The sequence below is a fragment of the Numenius arquata genome, chromosome 8, assembly GCF_964106895.1.
Source record: "Numenius arquata chromosome 8, bNumArq3.hap1.1, whole genome shotgun sequence".
Classification (NCBI taxonomy): Eukaryota; Metazoa; Chordata; class Aves; order Charadriiformes; family Scolopacidae; genus Numenius; species Numenius arquata.
The window spans coordinates 49,239,789-49,265,660 of record NC_133583.1 but is presented as its reverse complement, the minus strand read 5'-3'; the positions used below and the strand labels follow the sequence as shown (position 1 = coordinate 49,265,660).

The 25,872-nt window shown below is 40.3% G+C and overlaps 1 protein-coding gene across 1 annotated transcript in view; it reads left to right on the top strand.

Annotated features, from left to right (window-relative positions):
• Nucleotides 1-11,326: 11,326 nt before the first annotated feature.
• The window catches only part of ST6GALNAC5 (ST6 N-acetylgalactosaminide alpha-2,6-sialyltransferase 5), a 75,003-nt gene continuing 60,457 nt past the window's right edge, over nucleotides 11,327-25,872 (top strand). The window contains exons 1-2 of the mRNA XM_074152280.1: nucleotides 11,327-11,392; nucleotides 12,048-12,278. Of these exons, the coding sequence (XP_074008381.1) occupies nucleotides 11,327-11,392; nucleotides 12,048-12,278 (297 nt within the window). The remainder of the gene's footprint in view (nucleotides 11,393-12,047; nucleotides 12,279-25,872) is intronic.

Below are 25,872 nucleotides of genomic sequence, written 5' to 3'. Positions count from 1 at the left end.
TGTGAGAATGAAAAATTAGTATTTCAGGATTTTAGATTTGTTTTCCCTCTGTAGGTACCTTAGTTTACCATGTTACTGAAAGGCAAGGGTTGCCAAGAACAAGTGGCAGTTAGACATTGCTGATTTCAGGGCCAACTAAATGTCCCATCCCCATCTCTGGTTCTCCTGTATCCTGTCCATACGGGTCGCATTCCACCCAGGAAATGTATTTCCTTGGCTGTGCAGTGATATCTGCCATCTTTTTCATAGGGGAATAATGATCTGATTGAACTTAATTGCAGATGCCTGTGATAAATTGGAACCAGCTGTTCAGTTAGTTTCATCAGGTACCTCTCAACATTTCACCTATACATCACTGATTTCTCTGTTGCCATAGGGACTAATTCTAGCTTCACACCAGTCTCAATGGTACAGATTTGGGGAGGTTACAGGTTACAGCTCTAAGTGAGCTGGCAGTGGAAGGATTTTTGCCAACACCTTGTCTGCAAGAAGCTCCAAGCTCATCTGGTACATAAGAGAACAGTAACAGAAACTAGGGATGGGAAAGACTCAAGTAAGGGTTGATGTGTACCAGAGAGCACCAGTGTAGGAGGATGTTCTCTCAGCATTATAATGTGAACATAATGGAGGAAAGCAGTACAAGAAAAGTCTGAAATATCATAGAAGAGGGTTCTGACATTTACCATGGGGGAAGCAGGAAGCCAGGAAACAGAGGAAGACCTTGTACCACAGTTGCTCACATGATGCCTGGTTTAAATGAAGATATTTTCTTTCTGTTTGTAGAGGCAAAGGTTTATTCATTCTGACAAAATCCATTGCCTCCTGGCAAAAACACCAGGAGGCCTGCATGGATGAACAAGGAGCTCCTGGACAATCCCAAACAGAAAAAGGAAGCCTACAGAGGGTGGAAGCAAGGACAGGACAGATAGTCTGGGAGGAATACAGAGAAATTGTCCAAGCAGCCAGGGATCAGGTTAGGAAAGCTAGGGCAGGGGGTTGGAACTAGATGATCTTTAAGGTCCATTGCAACCTAAACCATTCTGTGATTCTATGATTCTAATACTGCTGGCTTACTTCTGTTTCACTGTTTCAGGACACTGAGGAAAAGCAATAAAGAAATCATATAGCCTCTTGAGAATTCATAAGGATTTTCCCTTTTTCTTCATGATGATATGCTTTACTGCAAGGGGAGGAGACATTTCTTCCTTGCATCACTCCTGTGATCACAGCATGGGAGAACAGTCCATAATGCTTCTAAAGAATTCTTTCTTCAGAAAATCATGTGAAAATCCAAGCCTGGAGTAAAGCATGTTTTCATTTGAAGCCCCACTGTACCCCAAGCCCCACTGTGAAGGTCCTCAGACTTGCAAGTTTTCAGTTTAATGAGTAGCGAGAGACTGGCAGTGGTTCCACAGCTATCATCACTTCAGCTCCAAAATCTTTGGCTGAATCCTAATCCACTGCATATCTGGGAAGTTGTTTAGGAACTGTAGCTCCCTGCAGAATCTGTTTTAGTGTCTCCAAAGGGTTATTAATATGTAACAAAATGGGACACCATTTTAAAGGCAGTTCTGCAAATACAAGCTCTCAGCTCTAATGCATTCTATTTCAGAGTCTCCACCCAATTTCCTTAGTCTTTTAAAGATTGGTTTGCTTCCATTAGCAAAAATAGCACTGGAAGTGGACACCCTTGACTAGTCTCCCTCGAAAGTCAAAATTGAGATAGTATTGTGACATTAGTATGTATCCTTGCTCAGAACAGTGTAACTGATGCAATACATTTACAGCAAATTTTAAAATTTCCATCATAGTAAAGAGAAACTGCCATTCAATCCAGTGAAATGCTTTCTCAGCGTCAAAAGATGCTATTACCACAGGACTGGCATCATTTTTCATCTTAAAGAGGATATTAAATAAGCACAGCAAATTCTTGCAGGTGAGCCTACTGTACTAAACATAAAATAAAACCACACATTGTTCAGGATGAATTATTTTAATGCTTATACTTTGAGTCAATTGGCCAATAACTTTGCCAATTTGTTAATACCTGCATTTAGGAATAAAATGGATCTATGTAACCCATATTCCTATATCTTTCAGTCTGTTTCAATGTTGCCACAATCAGCACCCTGCAGTCTGCGAAGTATCTGCTGGTCAGCACCTGGTTTGCATAATCTAGTGTTACAGACACCAAAAACAGCCAACATCAGCTTGCAAAAAAAAAAAAAAAGATGTTCCCTTTTTGAAATGGGAAGGCTAACATTGTCTAATGATTACAAGATTTATGAGCAATTCAATAGCAATAGACTAGAAAAGTGAAAGGTCAGCCCACGTGTACACAAAGACTAAGCAGCTTTGGGTGATGTGAAAGATAAAATGAAGATCCAGCTTAGATCCAGAGCTGTATTTTCAAGACTGCACAGCATGCTGAGAAGTAACATTCTTACACAGAAATATTTAGGTTTGGGTTTAGGAATATACTTTAACCACCCAGATTTAAATACATAATCTCCCTCCTCTTAGATTGTGAGCTCCAAGCAGGGTGAGGCAGAGATGTTTTTTCCCTTTACATCACTTCTTCATTAAGATTTAGAAATTAAGAAATTATATTTCCCTTATATTTGGTATGGTCAGAGAGCAGCCACTGCATGCCGTGCTTTCTCTGTGTACATCTTCTACTTCCTTTGCTAAATCCTAATTAGCTGGCTCGAAATGTCAGCAGCCCAGGGCAGCCTTTAGGCGCCAAAGCTTTCTTTTCTGTTTGTGTGAGTGAAACTGTGTAAATCAGACTTACTACTTTTCTTAGTATCTCTTTTGACTTCTTGACTGCCTGTGATGATGTCTAAGACCTTGTTTATCCCTGACATACCCCTCAAAGTGCTTCCCAACCTGCACTGTATCCATATTTGCCGCATATACTCTTTCTGCTCCACTCTAATGCTTTCCTCTTTCTCTCTTACCTTCACATGTAAAGCTGCAAATAGCTCTTTCTTCTTCATGTTAGTTAATAATATCCAGACTGTAAAACTAAAATTTACAGTGCTGCATTTCTAATTAATCAAAAAGACATGCTGTAATAATATAGCTACAGATAGGTAGCTGTGCTAGCAATCACCCAGTGCTCTGTTGAAAAGTGACTTGCCAAGCAGACCCATCATCAGCCAGTTACATCATGGAGCTCTGCATGGATTGGATAAGTACATGGTGGACCAGGTGGTAGGAAAGAGAGTAGCCAGGGAGGACCCAGTCCAGCGACTCAATGACTGGACAAGGGATAGTGCAATAAAAAAAAAGGGAAGGGGAAGGGCAAGGCAAGGGGCTTGAAACTTTTTTAACTACAAACTGAGATGGGAGATGTTGCTGTCACAACAATCCTCAAGTGATGCTGAGAAATAAGAACTCTTGGTTTTGAGAAGTCAAGAAGGTTCAGATTGCCAAAAGAGGCTTCCAATTTACAGTGCCCAACTTTAAGCTTTGTGGTATCCAAGGTACTAAATATTCATAGCTATAAGGTGGCAGCTGGAGTTGAGTGAGCAGCATTCCTTACCTTCACTACAAAACTATCTTCTGTAATACAGATGAAGCCACATGGATTTTGTAAGGACTAGTTAGTGTGTAAACAATGCTTGAAGGTGAATAGTGCATAGGATGAAATTTTTTTAGGATCATAAAAAAATTGACAAAGTCAGTAGTTTCTTCGATTAAAATGATAGAGCCATGTACACAAATAAGACTGGCAGATAATTCCTTCTCTCCTGATTTAGGAAGAAAGTCCAACACACATGCTCAACAGCAGGATATCAAACTATATATGAATATATCTCCATAATCAGTGACTGAACAAACATTGAGCAACTATTATATTATTTTATGGTAATGCATCACACCCATTGTTTTCAGTTCTCTGGTAAGCTCTTGTTCTTCTTTCCTATTTGCAAGTTCTTGAACCATAACACATGGTGCTTCAACCTAGCAGACTGCTAGTGAGTCGGAGCTGATGTGCAGATGGACCTGCGCTCCTCTGCACGGGCTCCAAGCTGGGCGATGTGAGCCAGCTTTATCCCAGAAGGCTTTAGTCACAGTAATGTAGTTCTGTGCCTGAGTTAATGTGCCAGTATAGACACGCTTTCAGATTCCAAGCCCCACATTTTCCAGATTGATATTGCATAGAAGCAGAGAAGCTCTCATTTATCAATGGACAGAAACTGAACCCGCCAAAATGGAGTAACCATTGTTGGAGAGTGATTCGGGATTGTGACAGAGATGAAGCAGTAGGAGACTGAGCAGAGGAAACTGATACAATGAGCAAGAACAGCTTGTGTCACGTTACCACCTGTTCCTTTGACATCTGAATTTATGGTCTAAACCATAAATGGCCTAAGGCCTCATTTATTTGAACTCAGGACAGAAACAGTACATGCCCTACAGAGCTTAGCTTCACATTTCAAGTACTGATTACAAGAAAAACTGAACAAACCTTACAGAATTCAAGGGCTTTTGGTAACAAATAAAATTAGATACTTACCAGACAAATAAAAACTGTTGTAGAGAAAGAGGGCATCAAAATAATCCCTTCTAAACTGAAATAAAGCATAAACAAAAAGGAAAAATGAAGCAATTAGATAAATATGCATGTTTGATTAGAATGCTTTGGTCTCTGGAGAAATTCAGAAAAACAAGAGGCCAAATGAAATTCCCACCAAGGAAACCATCAGAAGGCAGTAAAAGTACTGCAGCAAAACTCGAGTCACTATGTTCCTGGCACTGTAGTTTATGGGAAACAATAGATATATAATCATCACCTTGAATAAAATATTTGCTGTGATTGGGAAAAGTACAGAATTTTTTAAAGCTCTGTCACTTGAATCAAAAGCATAAGGCAGGTGGTGGTGACAAAGGCTAGGGAATGTGATAACAAGTATTAATAGCAGTTCAAAGAAAGGAGGGTACAGCTGCTGCAGGAAATGTTGTATCCAGCTCTGCAGCTGAGCTGAACTTGGTCCTCTGCCCTGAAGTGTAAGAAAGAAAAATGAGTGTATATAGCCATGGATTTACTCTAATCCATGATTTGAGGATGCCAGTAGACACCCAAGACATCTATCCTGTATGAAACAGAGAAGACTTGTTTTCTGTATTTGTTTAAGAGTGACAAATATCAATAATATGGCAGAAATGTTTAAACAAGGACACAGCACATTGCAAAGGAAGACAATCCATCTGTTTTAGCATCTGGTTTGAAGCATTCAGTTAGGTATCTATTGCAGTGAAGAAACTCTCCCACTGTTTCAGGCTAGTTCCTACAATGCTTATTCATCCTCACTAGAACAGTTGCCTAGGGTGGTTTGCAGTACCAGATTTGGACATAGGAAATTATTTTAGAGCTATTCTGTACTCTCTTGTAGGTCCAGATTCCATTTCATTTGCAATTAACTAAGAAAACTACATAAAGAGATGACTATCACCATACCTTTGAAATGACTGCACCCTGGGCCCATGATCTCTGATATCTCCTAGTAGAAGTCTATCCCCATTTGAATCTGCAAATGGCTAGAACAAACACTACCTTTAACAGGCAGCTCACTGGAATGCAGAGACCCTCCTTCAATTCCTGTCGACTTTCCTGGGAAACGAGAGTACTCAGGACCTCTCAGCAGTAAGCTCAGATCACCAAGACTTCATTTAGATAACTGTATCTGGATAAATTGAAGAAATTTGTACATAACAAAGGCAGCCGCTACATAATTTCAGAAGCACACTGGACACAAGTACGAGATTGCTGAGCTAGGACAGGAGTCACTTGGCAGCTATTCTCACGCTGTACATTAACTGATTTATTGCTCTGAATTTGCATATATGCTTATATAGTGATATACAATGTGGATAGTAAAGATGGTTTCTATACACCTGTACATAAGAACAGTAGCTATTACCAAAATAAGATATATATGGCCACTGAAGGACTTTACTTGATTCTTTGCCTTTTCAGTTTGATGGTAATGGATCCCCTTGTTGCCATAGTTGTTGTTCAGCCTGTCATCATAAGTGATGTTTGTGTTTGTGTTAGTAATAGCAGGAGAGTTTTCTATCGACTCTCTAATAACACATAAAGAACTGCAAACTAATCCATAATGAGCACTTATTCTTCTTTGCTTCCTTTTTTGCTCTAATGCTTCATGTCTGATGTTTGCTTGGTAATTTTTTTTAAAGTTTAGCAATTCTGTTCCATTTAACACTTTGACTTCCTGTTGGTGTAGTTTTTCTCTGCAAAGGAACAGACATACGTATGCTGAGCCATTCGGGATCCTGTTGAGATTTCTTATATTACAGCAAAGGTACTGCCAGAATATTCAAACATACCAAATCTCTTACCAAATTGTAGTGAATATGTACTCGGTTCCTTTAGTCCATATGTTAAAACTGTGCTCTGTTTATAGAGATTATGTATGTCTTCCTTCTTTTGTTTTGGTGGTGACAGTAAAACAAAAGGCTGTGAAGAGCAGTTTCTGGTCATGCCTGTTGGCTTCCACAAGCAGTACTGGGTACACTCCATCTGCAGCCTCCTGTGCTAATTTCTTAACCTTCAAAGTTTCTGACCTCAGACATGGAATTTTGAGTATGCTGTATAATTCCAGGTATTTGAGTATGCTGTATAATTGTTTAGCTTTCCTCCCCCAAAAACTGATTAGAATGAAGTAGTGTTTCACATGTGGTCTTAAAGCAGATGAGTCCATTCAGTTGAGCTAGACAGATTGCTTCTGAAACATCCAATACCTTTATTTATGCTTCCTAGATTGGGGAGAAAACTAAGAAATAGAAAAGAGAAAACCAGCAGATTCAGCACATCTTATCTCACTATTTTCCCCTTTCTATTTTCATTTGCACTTCTATTTCCATGCAATATTTCATTTTTTTATGCATCTATCACTGCTTGCTTCTGTCAGAAGTTCAAAGGCAGCCTGATTTCATAAAGGAGAGACAGTATTGACTGATCTATAATATTGTTTCTACCTGTTTTGACCAATCCTCAATGCATATTTCCAGTTTTGAAAAGCATTTCATGAATCACTGGGCAGTTTGAAAAATCTATAGTGTAAGCTCGTTACTTTGCTGGCTGCTGAATGTTTTCCATTGGTTGTGTTTGTGATGCAAAAATGCAGCCCTTTCTCTAAGGAAAAAGAGGTTAAAATTTCATAGATACATAAATAATAAAACAACATGTGGAGATGATCTGTGTGATGTATTTCATTTCCTATATACCTTTGATGGCCCCTCTGTCCATTAATCCACACAAACTTTCATCATATTGCAACCTCCTTAGCACCTTTAGTCTCATTTTTCTAGCTAGTCAGTCAAAAAATGCTTACTTCTCCCCCCTGAAATGTGCACTCCCAGCCATCCTCCCAAATGTCACTGGCTAGAGGCCCAGGACAAGCAATATTCTGTTCTGCGCTAGTGATCATGGTTTAAGCTCATACCTCATGAGGCTGCAGAACTAGAAGTGGGAGCTTTATACTTGCTAGTGAGCTCCTTGCCCCAGCAAGCAAAGAGGGATAAAAGATGTATAGGAGATAATTTCAGTGGGTGGATTTTACTCTTGAGGAGACAGATCCAAGGCTTCACGGACCACAGAACGTAATGGAGATGACAAAACGATGCAACTTTAACAGGAGTCACTTTTAGATTAAATTTAAACAAATATTTTCTCATGCTTAGCCACCTATAGAATCTTAGTAACTCAAATTCTTCATTTCAAAGGAATAAGGATATCAAAGTGGTCCTGATACAATTAACCTCCCCCCTCCAATCTTATTGTAAGCTCCTCTATCACCAATATTTTTCTGAAAAACATCTTCATACGCATGGCGTGATGGGAATGTATGTAAGTGCTTTCAGGACACTTGCAGAGTAACCTGCAGAACTCACCTAGAGTTTTAACTACTTATATCACACCAGATCCCTTTTGTTTTCACTCCTTCATGAAGGGTAATAGATAAACAAAAACTTCATTTTCTTACTCTTTTTGAAACTGGACACAGATCTAAATCAGTTCTCTAGAATATTTCTTTTTTTTTTTTTTTTTTTTTTTTTTCAGCCAAGGAGCCACACTGCCATCAAAGAGTCACAAAATAATTAAACATTTAAGACTGTCTGGGCTTTCATTCTGAGGAGGTGACAGGGCTGAAGAGTAGCTGCAGCTGACAGTTTGGAGGCATTCTGTGTATTGACTGCAGGCACGAACCTACCTCTGGTTATGGTGGAAAGGAGAGAGAGACAGCAAGGTCCTAGAGCAGGGTTTGCTGGTGTCACACAGGCAGTAGCCAGTGCGCTTGGGGAAAACATCCCGGCAAACCACATCTGGGTCATCAGCAGAAATACTAGCCATTGCCCTCATCCTCACTTGCACTGAGTATTTTGGCTACCAGCTGCTGAGATGCACTGGCATAGATGAAGAGTAAGAGGCTCCTCCACTCAAATACTCATTCCAGGCCAAGCATAATGTGGAAAGTATGTTTATAATTGTTCATTATATTAAGGTGTAGATTATGCTATGTTGTCCTATATGAACTTAATGAGACCATAGTTTGAAAGGGTGTTTTATGTCCATACAAGGAAATCTCTGAAAGACAAGCAGGGTTAAAATGCATTGTAAAATGATAGTTATTTCATTTATCCAGACAGCTCGGGGAAAGTTTCTGTTTGAGCAGTTTTATTTGGGAATCAGTGAAAGAGCTCTGTTGCTCCAAGTCCATTGTCAGTTTTGAGAAGTTTGTCTCTTTCTGCATTGCTACTTCTTACATGGGTCTCTCACTCTATGTGGATTTTTGTCATTTGCATCTTAGGTCCTCCTGAAGCTGCCACAAGCAGATTTTTATTTCATGTGACTGTTTTGTCAGCCTGTAGCTACCGGAAAGGTGAAAGTGAGAAGAGTAAATTGGAAGAGGGGACAACTCAGTCCCTTCCATGCAGATGAAAAGCTCTCCTCAGTCAGACTTTGTTGAAAAACCTAACTGTGGCTCTCCCACCTTTTTTTTCCTGGGCTAGGGAAAGCATCTGTTTATGTTTTAATCTGTTTTTACCCCTAGCTCTAAGGAGGAATAGAAATGCACGGACGGTTCAGTATCCCTTGCATATTGAAAATAAATTAGTTGAAGCAGGAAGTCAGATGAACTTTCAGATGTTCTCTGTATTGTTTCCAAGTTGCTTAAATGCTTATGAGTTCAGCCTATGCTTTGCAAGTCTAACTACTGGGTATACGGATGCATATCTGCAAGTATGTAGATTCCAATAGTCTTTAAAACCAAATCTCCAGATAGCTAGAACTATTAATTCATAGGAATTTAAAATTAAATTAAATAGCTGGGCTGTTTTCCAGATGATTTCTGAAGTTCCCATGCTTACTCATAAAAACCTCCGTAGGATTTACATTACACTACTGTATTTGTTTCCGTGAGCATTTGACTGCCAAGAATACTGTCTATGACCATCATGGCAATCTAATTAAATATTTGACAAGCAGAAAGCTGGACATTATTCAAGTCAAGCTCAGCATTAGATTAGAAAATTTAATTTGTCTCCTTTATCAGTAGATTTTTAAATCAGCCTATTCTACCAAACCCCGTAAGTTTAATGAATTTGGTCAGACATACTGTGTAACAGGTGTTTAACATACAGCCATGAGCCTAAATCATAAAAATGATGCTTCAGTTTGGCATGGCAAAATATATTAGAAAGGCTTAGAAAGGTCAGTCACCAGCAACCTGCTTGCTGATAGTTGAGAAACAGCACTGTAAAATGCATGAGCTGCCTTTTGTAGTCTCTTGCAGGAAGCCTTGGAGAGCCACAGATAATTCGCTTTCAATGATTCATCAAGTTGGCCCTTTGTTTCACTAATTTGAGTGTCAAGTGCAACTACATAATAAAGAATTACCAAGACCTGATAAGATTCTTCTTATATTGCTCCGTTTGTCTTAACAACTGGTACTATTGAAACCAAACCCACAAACTGAATAAATAGCAAGCATGCTTGCAATATGGCATTCTTCTTTGAAATGATAAAGCATGTTTACTGTGCTATCTGCTGATGTACCATATATTCTTGTTTCTTTTTACTTTCTTAAAAGGCACTAAATGCAGCACGATATGCCAATGCTAGAGATGGCATTTGTCTCACTCTTAGTCCTCCTATGAATTAGTAAAGATAAAAAATGGATTTCAATGACAATTCCAGCCTTGAGAAAGCTACTATTGTGACCATGGTTGAGTTAGCCTGCTGATCGTTTTCTCCTTAATGCATCTTTAATGTTACATAGCTATAGGTTAGATGTGAAGTCATATATTAGAACTATTATTTCCATGAGTAATTTCACGAGAAATATCTTCATGATTAGGAGACAGATTTTTTTTTTAAATGCTATGCTGTCAGTTTAATAACTTCGTAAGAAATCAGCCTTCAAATGGCTTGTTTTGAAGGGGCACATTTATAAACGTGGAAATCCCAGAGCGAGAAATCTATGTAATTTGAGGTCTGTTAATAAAGTTTTCACGACTGAACTGCACACCGTTAAAAAAAAAAAAAAAAAAAGAAAGAAAGAAAAAAGAAAAAAAAAGAGAAGAAATAAACTTTAGAAGGCTGCTTATGAAAGGAGAGTGGGAAAATGTTCGTCTTCAGAAATCAGAAAGATGGCATAGGGAGCAAGTGTGTGAGATTTACTTTAAAAAGTGAAGAAAGCTTCTGTCAGAAGGTTTTGAAAGCGGTTTTTAGGGCTTTGGGAAGGAAGGGTGGTGTTAGCGCCGCACAAGGAGTTGAGGGTGTCGATTTTTTTCCTAACGTGAATTTAAAGTATTGCCTGGACGGTGCCAGCGCCAGGAAACCCAGCCAGCGGTGGAAGAATGACGAATTTTCCGCTAGGCAAAAATACAAATAATGTGATGTGAGGGTCGTGCCCCGGTGCTACAGGCAGGACAGAAGCCTGGGCCGAGGGAGGGAGCCCCTGCCCGCCCGCCCGGTGCGCGCCGCCGGTCGGAGAGGCGCCGCCCGCCCGGTGCCGCCGGGGGCGCGGTGGCCGCCGCGGCGATCCCCGCCGCTCTCCGCGTCCCCCCCGCGCCGCCGGAGGAGCGCGACCGAGGGGGAGGCAGAAGTTAACTTCCACCTGCCCTGAAGCCGCCGCTGCGCCGGCAGGAGGAGGCGGAGGCGGAGGCGGAGGCAGGCGGGGCAGCCGAGGACCCGGCTCTGGCAGGCTCCGAGGGTCCGGCCGGGTGTAATTCCCCCCTGATCCCCGCCACGGCGGCGCTTCCCTGGCCGAGCCATGTCTGCGGCTTCCCCGCCATGCCGAGCCTAGCGGGGAGCGGGAGGACTGGAGGCCGGGAGGCGCACAAAATGAAGACCCTGATGGTAAGTGCATTGTTGGCACTGCTCATCCCGGCTCCGGCGGCGGGGAGGAGCGGAGCGGAGCGGAGCGTGGCTGCCCCGGGCGCCCTGCACACGCTCCAGCCTTCCCCGGGCTGCATCCCGGCGGCTCTTCGGGATCGCGGGGACGCGAACAAAACCCCGGCGGCGGCGGCCAAGAACTTTCCGCCTGCTTTCTTTTATTCGTGTTGCTCGTGGCTTGGGGGTTTTGTGTGTGTGCGTGCGCTTTAAGGAGCGTATAGAAAGCCGATCTGCTTTAAAGGACGAGGCTGGAGGTAGCTGCGCGAGGTGGGGGAGCGCTACAATCCCCAACAGTCGTTAAAATACACGAACGAGATGCCCGAACGGGGACGGCTGTATGGGGATGAGAGGCGCGGGGGAACCGGGCAGGCAGAGGGGAGGAGAAGAGGCAAGGGAGCAGGGCTGGGGGAGAGGGAGCGAGGGCGGCGAGAGGCCAGGAGAAGGAAGGAGGGGGTTCCCCAATTCTCTCCTCGCACTTTTGCCGGGTCTCCGGCGACGCGAAACTTGCGGGCGCTGCCGCCAGCGCTCCGGTGGGGAGCGGTGCGCCCCGCAGAGCCCCGCGGCGGGGGGAGCCCGCTGCCCCGCAGCGCTGAGCCGCCTCTCTCTCTGCCCCCCGCAGCGCCACGGGCTGGCCGTCTGCTTGGCGCTCACCACCATGTGCACCAGCTTGTTGCTCATGTACGGCGGCATCGGCGGCGGCGGCGGGGGCCACCCGGAGCCGCGGCGGCGGCAGCAGCAGCAGCAGGTGGTGGCGGAGCCCAGCCGCCCGCCGGGACGCGGCCAGCAGCGCCCGGCGCTCCCCGTCGGGGCCGGCCTCCTAGAGGGCTACATCAGCGTCCTGGAGCACAAGGTGAGTCCTCGGGCCGCGGGGCCGCCCCTCTCACCCGGCCTTGCCTGTCCCCTCCTCCCGAGGGGGCACCCGACCCTGTACCTGCCAAGGTCTCCTTCCTGCCCTCCGTGCGGCGGCGGGTCCATCCCCGGCGGGATGGGGTGCCCCGGTGCCTCGATGTCCGGGCTGGCTTCGCTGGCCTGGTGCCTGGCCCTGCGAGCGTGGATTAACGGGACCTGGTGTCCAGCCCGAGGTTAGGCCTTTGTGGAGTGTTGGTTTTCTTTCCGCTTGCCCGGTGGGAGATGGAGGGTGAAGTGTTTTGTTTCTGATGTTGGATGCTAGAGGTACCCTACAAATGTTTATGACGATATTAAGAAGGGTTAAAGAAGGAAGTTTAGTTACTGGAAGGGAAAGTCAATAGGTATGTGTTTATTCTTAGCTCATTTTGTATTGGGAAACTGAAGTGAAACATCTCCTGCACAAACCACCTTTTCACCCTCCTCCTAGGAAGCAGAAGTTCTCAACCGTAGTCTCCATTCAAGAAATTGGGGACACCTCTTTAATGGTGAACAAAATGATGTCCCTCCCCTTGACACGGGAATTACCAGGCTGGATTGTCAGGCTGTAATACCCATTTACCAGAGACAGTCAGACTAAGCTTTGATATCTCACAGGACAGACGTAATGACATAAAGTGAGCAAGGTGGCACATCCACGCTGAAGAGATACTCGAGCTTCAGTGATTTTCTCAGAAGGCAGATTGCTCTGCTTCTTGTGCAGCGTTCAGTTTGTTGCTTTTACCTGGAAACTCCAAGGACCCCTCTCTGCCAAAACCCCAGATAAAGTTTAGTACACACGCTTCTTGCAGTAAAAATTTACTTTAAAAAATAAGCAATGGAAGTGAGGATTCTTAACTTTCTCATGTTTTCACATCCAGACTGACATCCATCTGAAAGATAGGTTGTCAAACAAGTTACTGAGCTCAGTTTAGAGGTACTGTGTGAAGATTAGTGACTTTGATATACAGAGACTTTTATTGTTCCTTCTGGCTTCAGTTTCTATGCAAGAGTTATCTGTAGGGCTCTTAACACAGAAAAGTAGCTCATGATGGTCCCTTGTAGGCTTTATTTGCTTTCTTATGTGGTTCTTCTGGAAATTCTCAGCTGTAATGTCTGTATAGAAAAAGCCAGTTTGGCCATGGGGCTCCCTACTGTGTGAAGCTTTCTCTTGTAATACTTTTTTTTTCTTGAACTTGACTGTGGTGATGAGGTATAGATATATATGCACATGATTTTTGTAAGCAGTAATAAATGAGAAGGTATCTACAGGTTTTTGGGGTGTATATATGAGTAGTCTTCTGACACTGGTAACCTCTTACATTGATTTCTCCTGACTCCCAAACACCCTTCATTAAGAGAATGTACTTAAAATCACTATCTTGTGTTTTCCAGGGTAATTTTAATGTTTCCCTGTGTTTTGGAGAAAGCCAATCCTCTGGCTTTTTAATATATTGTAATATAGCCCAAAACCCACAAATACTCCATTTCTGAATTTCATTTTGCGTAGCTCATGCCTCACAGTAATAATCTGCTGAAGCTTTAATAACTTTTCCACATAACTTCTGGGGGTCAAAAAGAAGATTGTGCAGTCCCTGCTGTGTTCCCAGCTTGCTTTGTCTTATTTTAATGCACATGAGATCATGCAGAGAGCTGTGCCACTGTGGTATACAGAGCAGTGAGGCCACTGTATTACCATAAGGAGATGATTGGGGAGAGAAGGGCTCAGATTTGACTCTTAATAGTATATTTGTTTTAGTATTTTAACAGACCCATGTATTTAACATGGTTTTACAATCTCAGAATACATAGGTTTCCTGCAGAAAAAAAAAAAAAGGTGAATGCAAAACATCGCAGGCATTAATGGTTTGGAAAAAGAAGGATGCAGGATCGGTGATGATGAGAATAGGGAGAGAGACTGCAGGGACTGAGAAATGGTAAAAAATTTTCAGAGAACATTGTTTTTGGGTGGGACACTGGAGACTGCAGAGAAGACAGCTTGAATAGCAAGCATCATAAAATTCCAGCTCAAAGTGAGAGAAAATGAAGGAATCAGGGAGGTTTAAGGAATATTGAGAGAGCTGCAAGAAGAGAGCAAGATAAAATTCTATAGCTGTGAGAAGGACATGTTATTTGAAGAGACATGGAGGTCTGGAAGGAGATGAAAAGTACCTGTTGTATGAGGACAGCAGGCTTGGAAAGGTAAGGGGGGAATGACTTCAGCAGTGGTACATGTTATTTTGGTGGCACAGAGGTGACGTGTGAAATGATAATGGATGGTAGATTTTTCATGATACAGCTTCCTTAATTTCCCTTACAGAATCTTGGGATTATGTGTCAGGTTGAATGACCTGAAGCTGAATGACCATTAAACAGAATTCACCCATGATACGTGTTCGTGTGTGACTGACAGGAGTAGACTAAATGTCTAGATCATTCACATCTAGGAGCTGAAACAGGTTCTCAACTTTAGAAAGACTTTGTTTCTGGATCCCATAGCTTGCTTTAATAGGAAAACCTAGTTTCATGTTGTGGTTTTAAAATCATTGGTACTTTACTAAGTACCTTGATTTTCTGGCAAATAGTCTCCATACACGATCACCCAGCACTACTAAATAAACTCTACTGCTAGTAGTGATAGACATTTGTGACACTTGATATTTCACAATGTGGACAATTGTTAAATTTGTGCCTGAATAAATTCCTGAAGAGAAATGTCTATACTACCATATGTCTATACTCATAATTTAATTATGGATTAATAATAACTTTAGTACTTATCATATAGCGTTTACATATTATGTGCATGCTTCCTCTCATTAAATGCATCAAAATATGTGTGCTGGGTGATCGTGTATGGAGACTATTTGCCAGAAAATCAAGGTACTTAGTAAAGTACCAATGATTTTAAAATATAGCTTGCAATATTGTAATTACCAATTATCTCCTTCCTTTTATTTTATATTCAGTAAGAATTGTAGTTCCTCATCCGTCCTGTGAAGATAAGCAGACAGTCTCTGAGAATACAGCTAAAATAAGTGATACTCTTTTTACTGGATTGAAGAGCCTTTTTGCGGGAGTCTGTCACTTGCTCAGATTTGTGACATTTTGTTTCTTAGTGCTTTTTTCCCCTGAATCGAGTGGCACAGCTCAGAACCCACCTTCTTAGCTTTAGCGGCCTGTTGTAGTTTAGCAGTGCAAACTTTGTTGTTGCAATGAACTCTTAATACAAGTAAATTCTGAAATGCAGTGGATTCAGAGATCGGTTCTTGGCATTTTGCCTCTGCACGTCCCAGACCAACAATAGTTGACAGTCATTATTGATGGATGTTTGAAATGAACGAATGATGTCTTTTTTGTTCCTAATAGCCAGATGTTTATATCCTGAAACCTCTCACATTTGGAATGGAAAACGTGGTTTGCTGATGGTTGCTATCGAGAGGTCAAGGACTGAAACGAAGTGGAGAAGTAGCAGCAGCCCTTCTACTTCGAGGAGCTGGAGCTATTGCTTCTACAGAGGCACATTGGCAGAGTCCAGCACTGCTTAGCTATTGCATCTGTTCTGTAATTAGAAAGGACAAGAGCCCCGGGCTGTCAAACTAACATCTTTCACGAATTCTTTGAGTGTAATCCCAAAATTAAAGAGGCTTTGTCACTGGCATCGAGGGAAGCAGAATTATGCTTTTCCGTGGGGAGGCATGGGGATAAGAATTTCTGTTGATTTATCATAGAGCTAGCAAAAAATTACAATGCTAATATTTTTAAAGCAATTACTGCATACAAATAAGAGACTGTTAATGAAAGTAGGAAACCTAGCACTATTCCAGAACTTGCAAGAAATAAATAATTAACTATTATATTACTATTCTGAAATGAATGCGAGAACATGTCTCTGGATAGTTAAAAAGCTTTTTACCCAGTATTGACTCAACAGTTGGAACTACGAATAAAATATGAATTTGTCACGTATTTAATTGAATAATATTTCAAGCCATCAAGGATTCTGTTTCTTAGAAAATAAAAAATACCCGTATCACAATCAATCATGCAGACAAAACGTATGATTTGTTAGAACTGCATTTAAATACCTTAAGAGAGCACTGAGAACAACATGATAATTTAAGTGATCTCAATGATTTCTTAATTTATGATAATGTAAGTTATTATATGCAAAGAAATCTTTGTGATCCCTTTAAATTAATGCAGATCAGAGAATAGTGTAGTTAATGAAGTATTTGAGGAAGAGTCATTCTGCAAATAGTGCTATAGCTCCTTAATCTCTGAGACACAATAGGTTGTTCTGAGATGAAACTATTTTTTCTAGGATAGTAAACTTTGTGCACTTAAAATAGGAGGGACTCTCACCATGTTTTATATTCTTTTTAATGAGTATTAGATAGAAAGAGTTTGGAAGTTGAATTTTTACCTAAATAGTTAAACCATTGACATTCTTGGGTTGAAGAGTTTGTGGGAGGTCACTAAACCAACCTTCATAACTAACTTACGTGGAGATGGAAAGGAATTACATTATTTTGAGTTTTTTATTGTTTTTCAAATGAATTTTCACAGAATCGTAGTGTATCTTACAACAAAACAGCTTGCCTTGCCTGAGGTGGGATCGAGTCCACTGAGTTGAAGTAAACCATATACAATGATTTCAGTACATGTTCCTATTTTCCTCTGAAATTCTTACCTACAAAGGAAGGAGCACAGGCTTTATTATGCAATTAAGTATTTGATGGAGCTTTTATTATGTGAGAGATCCACAAGGGGGAGACTTTATTCTAGAATAACCTTGTTGGGGGACACTTCGCCTGTCAGAGATCTAGGCGAGCTGTGAGTCCAAAAAGCTCCTTGTTCAGTGTTTCTTGGCTTTTTTTTTTGTATTTTGAGGTAGTGTAGTTACCTTTTACTCTGATAAGCTGTAGGTTCATTAACACCCTCACACAGCTGACAGGGTGAAAAAAGGAATTAGGAGCATGCCAGTCAGACAATGTAATTCAATGTCCACATGCACAGCGCAGAGACAGTTTTACCAGATTTACCCAACATTTGAATTATGACTATCTTGTGCTTTATAATTTCTTGCTTTTGAGGTACGGTAGTAGCGGGCTTTTTCAGTCTAACAAATGACAATACTGGTTTCATTAATTTTGATGACCCTTGTCTGAAATTTTTAGCAGCTTCTGTGTGAGCTAAATGGTAAATAGCTGGCGCACAATACATAGCGCACAACAATAATAGGAAATGATGGTACTTTTTCCTGTTTTCCAGGTTGGCACCTCTGCAAAGAACCAGTAGTCCTAGCCTGGCACTGTTCCTACTTAGAATATCTTGAAATATTCTCAAATGTTTACATATAGGTATCAGTTAGCTGTGCAGTTTATGCATTTATTACATGAAAAAGGCCATATTCTGTAGTTGGGCAGTTCTTTCATAGAATTCTGACTCCAGTGTGCTTGAGAGAGACACAAATGTTAGCTATCAGTAATAGTTATCAGTAATAAAAGCAAGTAATATTTTACAGTTATCACTAATTCTTTCAAAAATAAGTGCTCTTAAAGATGAAGTCTAACCAGTAGAGGTAGTGACTTCAGGCTGAGGTCAGGACCTGTTGCTTAGAAGAATTGTGTAGAAGAAGTACAGGTACTATTAAATATCTAGATGTCCCTGAAAATTGAAAGATGTTTGGTATGCATCTAGTAGACGGTGATGTTACATTCATTCATGTAACGTGATACATAAAAATCTACCCAACCACAAACTAGTTGTGTTCTGACTATTTCCTGGTTATTGAGAAGATAAAGGATAGTAAATCGTTGTCATTATATGGAAAACAGAGAAAGTATTGTAGTTTATACCAGGTGAAGATCTTGCCCCATGTAATTTGTGACATTTTGTGATGTAGCTTTATTCTTTCATAAAAACTGAAGGAAAAAGATTATTTCAGACACTGTATCACAAAATCTTGATTGATTCCAGTACAAACATATTTGGTAGGTAGATGGTCAAGTCAAGAGCATTAATGCAGAATTGTGCTTTAATTTTCTCACATTTTAAAAAAGTTCCATCTTTCAGCAATATCTGATACCATGAAATTGGTCATAATATGTTATGTTGTTTTTACAACTGACTAAGACAAAGTTCTTTTTTTCTGTTTTTTTCTTCATAGAAGAAAAATTGCAGAAGCATAAAATGTTTTTATTTATTTTGCACTTCTGTTTTTTGATTGATTCTGAATTACAGCCTTTATCCTGAATCGTGAGAAGTGAAGAATGACTATATATCCTCTTTCCTGTTTTATGAATATCCTATGCATCATATTTTAATAAGTGGGTGCTGTCTGTTTCCCTTGTCTGCTTCCCTATCTTCTTTTGCACACATGCAAAATTCTTCATTCGATGGATATGCAAAATACTTCCAGGCAGGGAATTGGTGACACTTTGTCTGCCAGTGAGATTTGTGTCTCTCTGTCTCTCATGCAAAACCCCTTAATTTTTTTTTGTTTAATTTTCATTTTCAGCATTAGTTTCAATGACCACATTTATATTTCTAGTATGTGCTGAAGTATATTATATTTGATAACCATTTGAAGTTACCATATTGTGCACTTTTTGCACACAGTCTTTCACTGTGAGCATTTTAGGCTATTTTCATCTTCCTGTGAAGACAAAGTGTTCTTTTGAAGGGTTTTAATCCTTAGTGGAAGCAAGTCTGAACTAAATGAGATTTTCAATGACAGGAAATGTAATTTTTTTTCCACAGCTGATGGGTATCTCTCAATAGAGTTCCTTAAGTTCTCCCTTTCTGCTTGTCCTGGGGCATAAGTGGATATTGAGTGACATCCTAACTATGTGATGTCCTCAGAACAATAGACTGCAGGCACTTGCCTTTTCTCTGTGACCTTCCTTATTAGTTTAACCTGTATTGCTCAGTAATGCTCCGTATGCACATCCTTGATGCTGAGGTGGCATTGATACGAAGAACTCAGTGTATTAATTGAACTTCTAATTAGGGCAATTATGATCAAATCAGCAGTCGTTTGGTGCTGATATAAGCAGATGTGACAGCACAAAAGCTGCTTTGAAGGTGAGATGAAGCGTCATGATGTTTCACCTCACTGTTTCACCTCCTTCCTAAGCAATCATCTCCATTAGTCATCACTCTTTTGCTCTAACAGTTAAAGCTCCAAGTGTTAAGACCAGGTTAATTACTGAAGTTTGCTGTCAGCTGGAAAAGCAAATATTTTCAGTTCAGAAACTGCTATTAATTGTTCTCCATTGTAATTCTGAAAATACCCAAATACAGTTGCGGCTACGAGTCACATAGGAAGCGAGGGCACAAGTCAAAGCTGAAGCCTTCAGAGCGTCTGTTTGCAACGAAGTGCAAAATACAAATGGGGAAGTGGAGCTGTGAGGTGCCCCTTGATGGTGTTATATGGAAGACAGAGCTGGGCGCTGAGAAACACGTACACATTCCTATAGGGAATATATCACATTTGAACTGAGGTTAGGCAAATCTGGTAATACTGTTAGTGCCTGGAATGTATTCAGAGAGACATACAATTTAAGAGAAGCACAATGTGTATATTTACTGCAGTAACAAATACTAGATTCTTACCGGAACCTTGTAAGAAAACTTCACAATAAGATTGGGTTATTTTAAAATACAGAGGGGGCAAGCCTATATTTTTAATAGATTACTAGAGTATTTTTTCACAGTGACAGTCAACTAGTGCAAAATGTTAATTGTCCGAGAAAAGGGAAGAGTAATGGTTCATATGGTATACAGGCAGCATAGATCAGGATTTTTTGGATTTGGATTTAATAATCTGGACTGTTTTAAGTAACATAGAACAAGAATATATAAATGTGTACTTAGTCATCAAATACAACACATTAAGAATTCATTGCAGCTGTAGAAAAATTTCCATTACAGAATGGATGGCTTAGGAAGAAATAACCTGGAAAAAAGGAGGAGAATGTTTCTCAGTAAACAGTCAATACATTTGGAATATGTGTTTTTCTTTAGCAAATATTATATTTTGATTTTAGTATGTTATTAGCCTCCTCAGGTATTGACATGATGTTAATATTGCAGAAACAAAATATTCTGTAAATTTTGTACTGTTGGACAGTATTAAATTAGAATATATCTTGCCCTCAGCTATAGCAGGTCATAAAAGTAGATGTAATAACACTCAGCAGAGCATCAGTCTAGAGTTATCTCTAAGGAAAAGAAAAATTCAACAGTGCAAGGTTGTGCAAATATACATCTGTATCAAGCTTTGTGCACAGGAAAGTTAAAGGAATATTGTTATGCTTAAGAAATGGCTCCCTGAGAAATGGGCTTCTAGAGACTGCATTCTTCACCATGTACTTGCTACTTACCAGTATGCCTGCATGAGATTAAAACCTTCTGTCCCAGTTTGAGACACCACGCCGTATTTTGTAGATAGTGACGTGAGTTACATTCAGGCTCATTACCTTCTAAACTTTCTCGCCTGCATTGCATTCTCTATGGATAGAGATTTTTGTTCCGTTTCAATGGAGTTCACCCTTGTGACTTGTAGAAACATAAGCATCTGAGGAAGTACCTAATAGAGGCAACCGAGAGGAAGGTAGCACGTGGCTACGGGCTGATAAAGTGTGATGTGGAGATCCCAAAGCCAGTGGAGGCTGGGTCAGTAAGTCCACGTAGCGTAGTTGGAGACAAGCTTGTTAGCTTGAATTTGAAAGCAGGATAGTCACACTGTATCTGAACAAGTAAAACCTGACCTTTGGCAGGTACATTTCTTCTGTAGCTGGGCTGGCTCTGCACTGTGCTTTCTGTGGCATTCAGGGTCAGGACGGGCTGGAGCTACACGTGCCACCTGGGGAATGGCGGTACAGACATGCCCCAGACGTTTCCAGATGATTCTCAAGTGCGGTGCCAGGTATTGAAACTGCACTTGAAATACTATCTGTTCTTTAACTTCAGCCAACCAAACTATATACACCTTGTATTTGTAGAGATTGAATGTCTGGCTACAGCAAAGATATGTTTAAAAAAACACTATGATTTCCAAGACTTGTCCATAGTCCTTATGAGAAAGCTTTTGGCCAAATGCATGGAAGCAGTACTCTCCCAGCCTTATCCTCAGTCTTTATGCAGAGCTCAGAGGCTCACAGGGAGTATGTGCTGTTGTACAACCTGTGCTGTCCCTTCCCTGCTCCGCTGTAGCTTTGAGTATGGCATCATTGGGTCAGTCCTTCAGACACTTGGCCAACTTTCATCCTTGGAGATTAGAATAATGACAAATGTGCTCTTAAATTTTGTTGCTGTCCATTTTATTCCTAATGCTACTGTAAAAGGGTTAGTTTTACACATCTCAGCATATTGGTTGTCTCTAAAACAGGAACGTAAAACCTCAAAATACAGCTAGTGGTCTGACTGCAGCTGCCAAAGTGATGCAGAGTTAAAACTGCCTGTCCTTCCTCAGCTCATCTGCCTGTGTCTGCACAACTGCAGGCGAACTCCTCTTTCTTAAAAACAAAACATAACAAAACACTTTGTGTTCTATTTAGATAATTTCTTTCTTAAAACTTATGTTCCATAAAATGCTTGTTACTGGTATTTTTGATAACTATCCAAAATACATTTTACAAATTAAAAACCTATGGCAAAGTCACCGCTACCGCCGTTTGTTCATCTATTTATGTACTCTCTTTGTAACAGTGCTCTGGGTTTCTTTCTGTTTTTAATAGTGATTCATGAGCCTTACAAAGACTGAGACAGTTTGTTATAATATTGCTCACATTATCCACAAGAACTACCTCGGATGTGAATGGGACTATACATAATAACCAGCACTTCAGTAAGGGTTTCCCCCTCTTGCCAAGCGCCAGCTGACATGATGTCTAAGCATATGTCTGTATGGGATGTTGCCAGCAGACGAGAGCATGCTCTGCCCTCCCTTTGAGCTGGTTGGAGATGCACCGGCTCTGCTCTGGCAGCCGAGGAGCTGCAGTTAGCATCTTGCTAAGCCAGAACTAATAAGCTTGACTGAGAGGCAGGGTTTATTATCTCGGGCTCAGCAGCATATTTAGCGTGGTTACGTAGCTCACACCATAGAGCTTCTCTGCGTCCTACAATCTTGATGTACAGGCAGAGCTCGCTTGTGGTTGGTTGTACGGAGCATGGTCAGCATTGGCTTGCATCTCCCTGCAGAAATCTGCTAATCCATATCCTAATGGTTTCCTAACCCTGCTCCAGAGGAGCGTTTTCAGTCCTCTGCCACACCACAAAGAATTTCCTACCTAATACAGTTGGAGAATATAAGTACAACCTACAGATTTATTGTACAATTGCACCCTTCTCAGTGTTCAGTCAGAAGTCTTACTCACATACCTCACAGTACTTGTTACTTAAATTTTGGTCATTAGATTGCCACGTGTTCAGTACACTTAAAAAAAAGACTGTTTTTCAGCATTTCTCTTTTGTACAGCAGCCTAATATAGATGATGATGTGGATCAGGCTTTCAAAGTTTGAAATGAGACCATAAATTAAGTTCACAGAGCACACTTTAGTCATCTACGTCACCATTTATGACAAAATCTGCTGTTTTCAGTGGCCGCGTACTTATCAAAGAAAAGATTTTAATTGCTTTGCTTTAGAAAATCATGTTTGAGAATGAAGCTAAGAGATTTTTTGCTTGTAACATGGCTATTTCTATATACGTAGATTATTTCATTTGTAATGTTTGTGTTTTCATTTGTGTTTTCTGGTATTCCTACCATGTATATTTCCTTGGAAATGTTGATAACTGTATCTTAATTTTGTCAATGAAGAATTTTTGCTAAAAGGATATTTACTAACATACTAACTATTCACTAACATACAACTGCTGAGCCTTAATGTTACTCTTTCCCTATGTAATTATCATATTAATAGATTTAATTTTGATTCATCTTTCAATTTTTATGAATAGCCAGAAGCTCAATTTTTTTTACAAGTAGAATCAAAACTAGAGCTAAATTCTTCACTTTCGCTGTATCTGCTTTATGTCTCAGTAGCAGTGCAAAGAAGCAGTGAACCTAGTTACAGATACGCTGAATATTCTTTCTCAGGAGTAGTGTTGGTGTATCCCTGATGGTTTAAGGGCATAAATGAGGTACTTTGTGCAGCTGGTAGATGTGGAGGAGGGATATCAGGGCCAGGAGGGTATCTCTGGTATTAATGTGTCTGGTTTCTTCCAGCACGGTGATCCCTTTTGATCTGCAGCAATTTGTGCAATACAGAACAGCTTTCAGGGTATCTTTAATTATGCCTGTGGACATTTTGGCCTGGAAAGTGAAATGAGGCTTTAGAATCACCTTTCACTCCCAGCTGTGCTGATTTGAAACTTGGCACAGCTTGTTACCCACCTGTAAGTGTAGGGATCATGCTTCTGCTCTCATGAAAGACACCGACTGTGCAGCACCCTGGGCTTCAGTAGAAGGTGCTGCTGGCTCTCAGCCTTTCCCTCAGAGCTCTCACTGCTGTCAGGATGGAATAGCAACATTTCCTATACATATAACCTGCAATAGCACATATATATTTGATCAAATCTGGATTGGAGACAATTCACAGGACCTGAAAACCTGTCTTCGAGGTTTCATGTTGATATGGAATACAGTGAAACGGCTGCATTAGGAGCTCCTTAGAAATAGAGTTTATGCTAAAACCAGACAGCCATTATCCTTGTATCAGTGCTCTCAGACACATATAGTATAAATTGATTGATGATAAGATGCATCAGCTTTATTAAAGTTTCTCAGAAATGATTTTTTATAATTATGCCACTTCCTAGGGGTATTTTTCAGTGTGTTATGAAGATGACATCCTATTTGTAGTGCATAATGTGAAAAGAATCGTTTTAACATGACAACTAGTGTCCTAACATTTGAACTTTCAGATATGATGGTTAATTTTCATGGTCTGTAGCAAATAAAAAAAGAAGATTAATTCCACTTGAAGGTGTAAGAGGTGGTCTCAGCCATGACATACTAAGTTCAAGGACCAACAGTTATTTAAGTTCTCAAGACTTTTTAAAATTGAGTGTGTTGCTCACAAGAAGTGCATGAAACCCTTGTGACTAAGATCAGAGGTAAAACCAGCTATAACAGCAGCACGTAAGCCAGTTTAGCTGAAATTGTAGTCCCGTTGCCTCTTGATTGTGGATGATGAGGTTGCATCTGCTTGTCTTTCTTTTTTATTGGAATTGCTTTTTTGTGTACCAGTCTGTGCAAAGCACCAAGACTTTGAAATTCAGAATAGAAGTAATCTTTAAAAGAAGTAGTAAGTTTTCTAGTTCTGTTTTGTTTCCCTTGGAAAACAAATAGATCTGTCAATATTTTTTTGTTTGTTTCATATCCCATACTTTACATCAGGAAAACTACTGAAAATTACATTACACTGTGTTTATTAAAGTTGTGCTCCTATGAGTAATACACATAAGACATCTTATACTGCCTTAAGGATTAAGTTAAGCTCCTTTGTCAAGCCTGTTGGTATGGCAGGACTGTTAATCTTTAGCTGTCAGAGTCTGGTTAGATCCTTCTTTAGACTGAGGCCATGTCTAAGTGCAAAGAAATTAAAAGGAATCAACTCTCCTAGTATTTATGCCTCCATATTTTTGCACAGAGCAATCAATAAAAATAGAAGCTGTTTTAGACATACATATTTCTATAAGAAGATTGCATTTCAGGCTCTTATTTAGCAGCATCGTAATTTACTTTATGTTTATGCTTGTGAAATACGAAGACAAAGTTGACAGAAAGTGTTCAAAATATTAAATTCCAGAAAATAAGATGTGCAGCGGGTGACAGCTCATTGAAAGGAGGGCAGGGGAAATTTTGTGAACCTACATTTCCTAATTAAAATTCCATAGAGTTGTCTACAGTATGTTCATGTTTTATTACATCAGTAATTACTCTTACATTTTCCTTTCAAATTACAACATTAAGTCACAAAAGAAGAAATGTGCTATAGTTGCAGTATATTTAGATAGGGCTTGAGACTTGAAACAGAACTGTATGAAAGGAATGGTGAAGCTGGGAGGCCAAGTTAAATTAATTGTGAAAGATTAAAGCTAATACTTTAGCCCCAACAGGGTATTAAACTGGTAGTAAGAAGCCGGAGTATATTGTGCTATAGTTAACAAAGGTTTACATTTAATTGTGGATGTCTGTACCGTTTAATTAATGTTGTCCTAGCTAAAACCAAAAACTTCTGAAGGGGATTTTTTACATAATTATCTGATAATAGCCACCAACATTTGTGCAAATATTCATTCAAAGTGGTAACATAATAATCCAATGAAGCGATACAGGTTGTATGTTGAAACAGTAGGTAAAATATACTACAGAGAAGCTTTTGAGTGTGGTAGATGCCTAAATTGTACTTTTCTAATCAGGCTATATTTTTTGAAATAATAGGAAAAGAAACCCTCAATAAGTAACAATTTTCTTTTGCATTCTCCTTCAAATATAGTTTCAACTGGGCTGTTTTTATATTTTACACACATATAACCATCCCA